The following is a 9,461-nucleotide window of genomic DNA, read 5'->3' as shown; positions in this document are numbered from 1 at the left end:
CCTAGGATCATGACCAGAGCCGAAGGCAGATGCTTAACCGACTGAGCCACCCAGGTGCCCCAAAAGACATAATTCCTTATTAATTTTTCTGGTTGCAAAAGTGTGCTTATAGGGGTGCCTGCTGGCTCTGTTGGAAGAGCGTGCAACTCTTAATCTTGGAGTTGTGAGTTCCAGCCCCACGCTGGGTGTAGAGATTACTTAAAAAAATATATTTATTTTATTATTATTTTTTAAAGCATGCTTGGGGCGCCTGGGTGGCTCAGTCGGTTAAGCGTCTGACTTCAGCTCAGGTCATGATCTCAGGGTCCTGGGATCAAGTCCCACAGGGGGGAGGGGGAGCTCCCTGCTCAGAGAGGGGTCTGCTTCTCCCTCTGCCTCTGCCTCTCCCCTCTACCCTCCACTGCTCATGCTCACTCTCTCAAATAAACAAATAAAATATTAAAAAAAATAAAAAAATGTAAAAGCATGCTTGTAGCAAAAAATTCAAGCTCAACAAGAGTGGGACATGAGAGTGGGGGGTGTTCCCAACTTTTCTGACATCCAAAAATGAATACTATTAGACTCAGCAATAAGAAAGAAGGTCTGAAATTTTAGAAGTAAGGCCTAATGATTAAGAGTTCTGACTTAGGAGTCAGACAAATTTGAGTTCAAATCCAGATTCCTGGGCGCCTGGGTGGCTCAGTTGGTTAAGCAACTGCCTTCAGCTCAGGTCATGATCCCAGGGTCCTGGGATCGAGTCCCACATCGGGCTCCCTGCTCTGCGGGGAGCCTGCTTCTCCCTCTCCCACTCCCCCTGCTTGTGTTCCCTCTCTCGCTGTGTCTCTCTCTGTCAAATAAATAAATAAAATCTTAAAAAAAAAAAAAAAAAAAAACAAATCCAGATTCCTCCACTTACTGGCTGTGTGATCCTGTGTAAGAAACCCAGATTTTTTGAGCTTCAGTTTCCTTATATATATACTAAGGTAATAATGCCTTCCTCAATGAGTTGAAATGATTAAAGAAGATCCCAAATATAAAGTACCTGGCCCGAGGTAGTTTCTTGATCATTTTGAATTTTTCCCTACCTCCAAACAAAGCTGGTGTTCCTTCCTCAATCTTATGCTCTTTGGGGGACCTGTACATTCATGTGGCCTTCAGACACAGGCCTCTAAGATCAAAGAAAACAATTTTATCTTCACTATAATATATATACAATAAACATATCTTCACATCTAGGGGTGTGGTTGATGAAATATAGATGAATATCATGGCACATGTGCAAAGAAAAATGAAGGAATAAATAAAATATATGCTGTAAAATATAACTACAAATATATGAATAACACATAAAAGTATCTGAATAATATATTTTATTAACATAAAAGGAATATACACACAATGTAAGCACATACATGTCAATATTAACAATTTCTCTAAGTAGAGGAACTATAGGTAATTTATATTTTCTTCTATACTTTCCTACACACGCAGATTTTTCTGGTAGAAACATATAACTTCCACAATCAGAAAAAATACAAAACAGTAAAAGACCTTTCAGTTTAAACATACACACACATGCACACACATACTTATCTTGACTTGAGACAGGGAAAAACCATCTAAGTATACGTTGCTTCTTGTGCTACCTCAGCCCCCAAGAAGAGGTTGATACTGTGTCAGTCCAGTGTGAGTCAGGGTTGAGGTATTCCCCTCCCCAATGTCAACTCTTCTTCCCCCACCCTCCAGTAGTTTCTCTCTTTCCCTCTTTCCTTTGTTAGCTGTGTTCAACTCATAGTTCTGGCTCTGGTCACCAGATGGCGTGCTTACTTCTACTTTCTTAATACTATTTAAAACCAATATTATCTTGGTAAAGAGGTTTAAAGAAAAAGTTCATTTTTTTACACTTAGGGTATGAATCAGTACATTCAGTACAGTCCCACTTTCGTTTGAAAAATACATATTCACAGAAAAGGGTAGAAGGATATACAAGTGGATTCTTCATTTAATTCAATAAATATTCAAAGAGTCCTTACTACATGTCAGGTACCACAAGCCACAATCCATATTTCCATGCCAATCTCTTTTCCAAACTCTATCTAACTGCCTACTGGACATTTCCATCTAGAGAAAAATAATAATGTAAAAACTCACCCAAATGCACAAACCAACAAGGATACAATACTTGGTAAGTCTAAATCAATTATTCTCTAAGGCCTGAAAAACTACAATCTAAATTGGAGGCAGTGTGGGACACCTTGCTGGCTCAGTTGGTGGGGCATGTGACTCTTGACCTCAGGGCTGTGAGTTTGAGCCCCAGGCTGGGTATAGAGCTTACTTTTATTTTTTATTTACTTATTTTTTAAAAGATTTTATTTATTTGACAGAGAGAGACACAGCAAGAGAGGAAACACAAGCAGGGGGAGTGGGAGAGGGAGAAGCAGGCTTCCCCGCAGAGCAGGGAGCCCAATGCGGGGCTCGATCCCAGGACCCCGGGATCATGACCTGAGCCGAAGGCAGATGCCCAACGACTGAGCCACCCAGGCGCCCCTAGAGCTTACTTTTAATTAATTAATTAATTAAATTGTAGTGCATAGAGTGGGGAGAGGGCAGAATTTGATTCAGACAAATCTGAATTGGAACAGAGGATCTGTCTCTTCTTTATCTGTATAATTTTATTCCTTATTCATAAAAATAATTGAGTTTGAGATAGTATTTCTGAATGGGAGAGGAAAGAATCTCTGGGTATTTTACAAAGAGCCTGAACCTGATCTCTCAGGTATGCTACTTCATACTGAGGGGCTCCCACTCTCAAGCAATGTGTCATAGAAGTCAGATCATTCTGATTAAAAGAGGGCTTTCTCTAGGGTCTGGGACCCTAAATGCCTTTTGCTCTGGGGTTGACCAGGCAAGCTGCTTCTTGGATATGTGATTGAGATCCCAGCCTTCTGTTTGGGCAGGGAGTTAGTTAAGAGGCCCAGAGAGCCAGGCTGTAGATGCTCCTGACCCTCTACCACCAATGCCCTTGGCCCCCAAGTCACGGGCAGGGCCTGCATTGCATAGGGAGATTCACACAGGAGGTGAAAACCCGTTTCTCCTAAGCTGTTGGACCACATGCCTTTGCAAGTTCCCTTTACCCGGAGTCTTCTCTGACTCCGGGCCTGGGCTGACACAGACATCAGAAGCACTGCATGCACACAGCAATGTTCAGGGCAGAATCACCGACACAGGCTGGGGCACATCTGAGGCCCTTTGGGGAGTCTGCGCAAGGAGGGTCGAAGAGGGATGGGTGACGTCTTGTCTGAGGTCTAACCCCATTTGTGGAAAAGCTAATTCACTAGACTCAGAAGAAGAGCCAGCTCCTTCTGCTTCAGCCCCAGGTTACCTGGTCAGACCCAGGTCAGACATCTACCTACTCAAAGACCGTCCCAACCAATGCTTCCAATTAGGAATCCTTGGGACTTTATCTCCTCCCCTTCAAAAAGTTCCCAAAAGAGAAGGGGGAAAGGGGGGAAAAGGCCAAGTGCTCTGACCTGCAATGGGGACCGCTGTTGCCCTCCAGATAAGTGTGGCCAGGACAATTTGGCCACCAGCCTCAGAGGATTTTGTGCCTGCTGCAGGCTGGAGCAGAGAAACCAAAATCAGACCCACCCTGGAGAGACAAGTGTGACTTGGATGAGCCTTTCCACCTCCTACCTGAGCACCGCCCCTCTGAGCACCAGCGGGGTGGATTCTTCCTGTCTTGTCAGACTGGCACAGTGAGCCTCTGGAAACTTCTCTCGCTCCAACTGGAATCCAGCCCGACCAGCATCCATCAGGCTGCCATGACCTTGAAGAATGGTTTGGAGACATGAAGATCCCCCCAAATGGCATCATACAGTGGAAAATAAAAACAAAAAAGGTCAAGGGCACAGGATTGGTTTACCATTTTGTGAACTGATAACCAAAGAACTTTAAATTTATTTCTGATCCATTTTACTCATTGGAAGGAAGAAATGCAAGGCATTACATAATGCCAGTCGTGGAAAATACATCTTGCTATTTTCTTGTCCTCAGCTTTTTATTCTGTGTATGGTCTTGCTTCGCTGCAAGAAATCTAAATTTTATGTAGTAAAATTGATGAGGCTGTTTTTAGTTTCTTAAAAATATGCTTGGACAAGCCTTTCACTTTTTAAGTAAACTCCATACCCAGTGTAGAGCTTGAACTCACAACCCCCAAGATCAAGAGTCGCATGCTCTACTGATTGAGCCAGCCAGGTGCCCCAAGCCTTTCACCCTTTTATGTTTGTTTTTTTTTATATTTTTTATTTATTTGACAGGGAGAGACACAGCGAGAGAGGGAACACAAGCAGGGGGACTGGGAGAGGGAGAAGCAGGCTTCCCGCTGAGCAGGGAACCCAATGCAGGGCTCGATCCCAGGACCCTGGGATCATGACCTGAGCCGAAGGCAGACGCTTAATGACTGAGCCACCCAGGCGCCCCAGCTTTTCACCGTTTTAAATTCTGATAAAATCATCTGCTTCTTTTTCTATTTATGTCATAATTTATTTTTACGAAAACCAGGAGTATATTGCATATAGCAGTGGATCTCTAATTTGTGTGCTAATTGATAGAAAAGGAAATTTAGTGGGTCTGGGGTAGAGCCCAGGTCCCTGCATTTTTTATACGAGAAATGCTAATATATAAGATATGCAAATAATTTTAATGTTGAATTTGGGGTAACAATTCCTCCTCCCAGTGATCCTTCTGGAATTGCAAATCATACTTTCTAAAGAAGTAAACACATTGAAGCTACACAGTCAATCAAACAGAAACTCAGGGTTCATGACTGGGTCATAATTTAAAAAAATTATTAACCACTATCCATGTTTCTAGAATTAATAGGATCAATAAAACAATCTTAGGTGTTATAAGGGTAGTTTGAGAAATCATAATCTCTGATACACACATGCATATATATGTATATACATATATAGTACTTTAATGACTTACAAAGTACTTTTGAATGCTTCTTGGTGATGTGGGGTAGGGTAGAAGGGACATGCCCTAGCTTTAACCTAAGTCTTAATTTCCTCTTTAATTTATACAAGCTGAGCAAGTCCGCTGAATTGGTTAAGGCAAGTCTGCCGGAAAACCCTTGGGAGGGAATTTGCCCTGAGGCAAATGTTAGGCACCTAAAACCGTAGTCATTTTTGGAGATTATTTGGGAGGGAGGTTCCAATTCAGAATACACAGCATTATGGCTGGCCCACAAATTTGTCTCCTAGCCCAAGTCTCAGTGAATTCATGTTTGAATGAATTGGGGAAAAGATGAGGCTTTCAGGAAAAAAAGGGACTATTTTGCTAAGAACTCTTTAAGACCTTGAGGTTTAAGCAGCACTGGGATGCTATGCACCTGGATAAGTATAATATTAAAGCTGAAGGAGGGGCATTCTCCATTTATCTGTAGGAGATACAGTTCAGCTTTGGCCCAGGAGGGACTCCAGAGCAATCAGGGAAAACTTCGCAGCTGGAGGACCCAGGCACCTTAGCTGTGGGGCAGGGGGGCTTGGAAGGAGCAGGACCCAGAAGAGGCAGCTGTGCCCAGCAGTTGTGACAATATCCAAGGGAAGAGAATAGCAGGACAGAAATAGAATGTGGCACGCAGCTGGGATCTCACAGGAATTATTTCTGGGTGTAAGTGAAATCTCCTTTGGGTTCTATCCCCTGTATTTGAAGGGTATCTCTAGGAGTTGGGGGTCCTGTATGGGCAGATGGGGGAAAACCAGGCAGCTCTAGGATCTTCATTTGGCTCCACAGCCACCTTGTAAGTCAAGCATCATTCCTCTTTCAATGGGAAAAGAATGACCCTTAAATAAAAGTACCTGGTTTGTTTTTCTGCCTGAGATTTAAAAGAAACATGGGATTGGGGCACCTGGGTGGTTCAGTCCATTAAGCTCAGCTCAGGTCTTGATCTCAGGGTTGTGAGTTCAAGCCCGCATTGGGCTCCATGCTGGGCATGGAGCCTACTTAAAAACAAACAAACATGGGATTTACTTTTCTTTAAAGTTCTGAGAAGTATTTATTAAGTGCCACATTGTCTTTATAAGCTGATTGACAGTTTTTAAAGTTTTTCCCATTATATATTTTTTGCAACAAAAGTAAAATGTTTGTCTTGAAAAATGAGAAGTTCCGATGAAGCAAAAATGAAAAACAAACCAAAACACCTATTACCGCAGATAGCCACTGTTAAGCCATTTAAGTATATACTTTGTTTTCTCTTTGCATATTAATATATAAATATACATTTTTTACAAAAATGGGATACAACATATACTTTTCGAAAATTTTTTTTCACTTCACAATATATAATGTACATCTTTTCATGCAAATGGGTGAGACTCATGATTGAAAAAGGGAAACTTGCAGCTTGTGGGCGGGGAAAACCCAATTTTATGCCAGTTACAAGTGAAACACCTAGAATAAAGCCACGCGAAAAGTTATAATTGAGATGGGCAAAGGTATATGAGAAAATACCACCTTCAGGTGGCAATACTTATATCAGGCAAAACAGAATTAAAGGTCGAACACATTAAATAGGATAAGGACGGTTCCGTCTCGCCTTCCAATGCATAACCATCAATTTGTTGCGTACTCTTTTCATTTCTTCCATCTCCTCTGCTACCTTTATCATCTCCTCATTGCTTAAATTTCTGCCGTGTATGTCCCCTCTAAATTGCGGGCGAGAGCGAGCCAGCCTCTCTTTAAAGCTTCCTTCTTCTAGCTTATGTTTTCCAACTCCACAAGGAGGCTGCTCCATGGGAGGGCGCTCTTCAAACAGGTCCCTTCTAGAAAGGCGCTCCTGAGGAGGGCGCTCCTCGGACACCAGCATCTCGGGAAGGAGCTCGGGAAGGAGCTCCTCGGGAAAGAACTCCTCCTCCGAGGACTGCTCCTCGGAAGATGGTTCCTCCGGAGACTGCTTTTCGGGAGAGTGCTCCACAGGAGGCTGCTCCTCATCCGTCTTGGGTGCGCTCTGTGGCTGTTCTTCATTTTCTTGGCAGGATTTTTCCATGTTCAGGATGGTCTTTAGGTAGTTATTCATAGGAGACAAGCAAGGCAGAGTCAACCCACTTGGTGGCTGGATCAAAACCCCGGCCCCGGTTCCCATACCTGCCTTTCCCCGTGTCGGGGCCCAGGTTCCCCAACCTACGCTTGCCGAGGGGCTCTCCGGCCCTGGGGACCCCGCCGCGTCCCACCCCTCGCAGCCTCCCTCGCCCCCTCCTTCCCGAAAGCCCACCGTTTTCCCAGCAGGCCTTGCCACAGGCCTCTCCCGCAGTGGCAGTGGCAGTGGCAGGGGCGGGGCGGTGGTGCTGCCGACTGCGTTCCCGTCAGCGTCCTCCCTCGCACCCCATCCCGGGCCACTGCCCACCCTTTCCCCGACCTGGACCTCTCCTGGCGGTTTGCTCTAGGCGTCCTCTCCTCAAGGCGCACCGCGGTGACCTGCAGACCTGCAGACCTGCTGACAGACGCAAGACAGGGTAGGGGGCGGGGAGTGGGGAGGAGGGAAGGACTGAGTGACACCACACGTCCCTTTCCTGGGCATTAGCCGCCGCCCCCACGCCGGCCCCCTCTGCTACCCCTCCCCCAGGCCGCACCTCAAGCTTCATCCTCCGTGCCCCACCACCCCGCACCCCGCAGTGCTCGTCATTTTTTTTCAGGCGGCAAGTGCAAGCAAAGGATTACTTAGAAACTATTTCTAAGTGACTGTGTCCCCCAGGGGCCCCCACTCATCTCCCCACCTCACCCCAAGACCACCATTTTCTGCACCGAAATGTGGGCGCAGGGGGCGGGGCTGGGTCTAGGAAAAGGCCTGGTACTCTCTGCCATCCCGATCCCAGAGGTTACTGGGCAGCAAAGACCCTCATACCGATTTAAGAAGACCAAGGGGACTTACTTCCTTCTGCTCTTCCCCTCGACCAAAGGGCAGGAGGCAGACGGTGTCTGGACAGGCAAAAACGACCAGGAGAGAGGGACTTGGGCAGACATAGGCTCCTGGTCACGTGAGGGCCGCGCGTCACCGCCGAGCTCAGATCCCCAGTTACCACTTTGACCGCGGGCGGCCGTGCTGCAGCCTGCCAGTATTTCCTAACATGCAACACATCAGGCATCGTCACTCACCTCTTTGTTTATATTTGCCTTTTCCTGGTTACCAGAGACGGTCAGCATCCAGTCTTGGGAGTTACTGCCTCTTCTTCTCTGCTGCTTACCCTGATACCACCTCTCTCCCTTATTCTCCCGTTGTCTGCCACCAAGGCCCATTATTTCCCCTACGGGCCAGAGCCTGCACTGAAATTTGACTATTTGTCCTTAATGAATCGATACCATATGTCACCTTTCCCAGCTTTAATCCACATCTCTAACTCCATCAAGTCCGTTTAGGCTCTATCAACATGGTTTACTTGTCACTTTTATGGAAGATAAGCTTTCACTTTTCCATGACTTAAGGATTTTTTTGAGCCCCCAAACCTGTATTACAAATAGAGGCTCCAGTCTAAATTAATAATCATTCAGTTCTAGAACTCTAGAGTTGTTTGTAAAGTATGCAAATTAAAAACATGAATACTTTGATTTTCATAAATCAAAATACACATTTGTCCATCTAAGTACAAATAGTCTAAAAACGTATTTGTTATCTGTAATGGGAGCATTTTTGGTGGAGACTGTGGCATTATTATATATGTGTATATATGGATACTATTTTTTAAAATTTTTAAGTAAACACCACCCATGGGGCTTGAACTCATGACCCCAAGATCAAGAGTCACATGCTCCACTGACTGAGCCAGCCAGGCACCCCTATATGTATGTGTGTTTGTCTGTGTGTGTGTATACACACACATTTTTATATATATGTGTGTATATGTATATATATATGTATATATATATATAAAGAGATTTTTCTGGGACTCTAAATCCTTAACCAGCCACCTCTTGGTGTTGCTGGTCGAGAAAGTGTATGCTAATTCATTAAATCAGCAAGTATCTGGGTCCTGAGACAGCTGTACCCAAAAGATTCAGCACAGAAGATATTCATATCCAACTATGTAATAATTCTGTTGACCACACACTGAGTAGCAGGATTAAAATCATATTAACATATTCAATTGTCATTACAAGTATGTATGTTTAGATCTAATGGTGTTTTATGATCTTCAACCTCATGCCTGCATCTTACTACTCATATCAGCCTGGATGCTACCTTCTCATGCAGGTACCCTTTCTTCCAGAGAGTAAAGTATACCTCTCCTCTCTGTATTTTATAGTTTCAGGGTCGGTGGCTATCAGATCTGTGAGGATCCTGGGATCATTTTCTTTTTTTTTTTTTTAAGATTTTTATTTATTTGACAGAGAGAGACACAGCTAGAGAGGGAACACAGCACGGGAGAGGGAGAGGGAGAAGCAGGCTTCCCGCTGAGCGGGGAGCCCGATGCGGGGCTCGATCCTAG

At 44.7% G+C, this 9,461-nt stretch overlaps 1 protein-coding gene and 1 long non-coding RNA gene across 5 annotated transcripts in view; one reads left to right on the top strand and one right to left on the bottom strand.

Moving 5' to 3' along the window:
- Positions 1–6,007: 6,007 nt before the first annotated feature.
- On the bottom strand, positions 6,008–7,972 carry TCEAL1 (transcription elongation factor A like 1). 4 transcript variants are annotated; one of them, XM_045871199.3, is made up of 3 exons: positions 7,910–7,972; positions 7,397–7,474; positions 6,008–7,039 (listed from the first exon to the last, which is right to left on the bottom strand). In XM_045871199.3, the coding sequence occupies exon 3, from the start codon at positions 7,025–7,027 to the stop codon at positions 6,548–6,550; it is 480 nt and encodes a 159-aa protein (XP_045727155.1). In that variant the 5' UTR covers positions 7,028–7,039; positions 7,397–7,474; positions 7,910–7,972; the 3' UTR covers positions 6,008–6,547. The 4 variants fall into 4 exon arrangements, with proteins under 4 accessions (XP_045727155.1, XP_054362675.1, XP_054362676.1 ...); XM_054506700.2 differs by having other exon boundaries at positions 7,385–7,474; positions 7,910–7,958; XM_054506701.2 differs by having other exon boundaries at positions 7,385–7,471; positions 7,910–7,954.
- The window catches only part of LOC135361949 (uncharacterized), a 37,041-nt gene continuing 34,938 nt past the window's right edge, over positions 7,359–9,461 (top strand). Inside the window, exon 1 of the long non-coding RNA XR_010406223.1 lies at positions 7,359–7,493. This is a non-coding gene — a long non-coding RNA (uncharacterized LOC135361949). The remainder of the gene's footprint in view (positions 7,494–9,461) is intronic.

This window comes from Mirounga angustirostris, unplaced genomic scaffold (assembly GCF_029215605.1).
Source record: "Mirounga angustirostris isolate CCGP_5_RB_7025 unplaced genomic scaffold, mMirAng1.0.hap1 SCAF_11, whole genome shotgun sequence".
Lineage (NCBI taxonomy): Eukaryota > Metazoa > Chordata > Mammalia > Carnivora > Phocidae > Mirounga > Mirounga angustirostris.
Note: the sequence above shows the minus strand (reverse complement) of the source record. Positions and strands in the feature narration are given on the sequence as shown.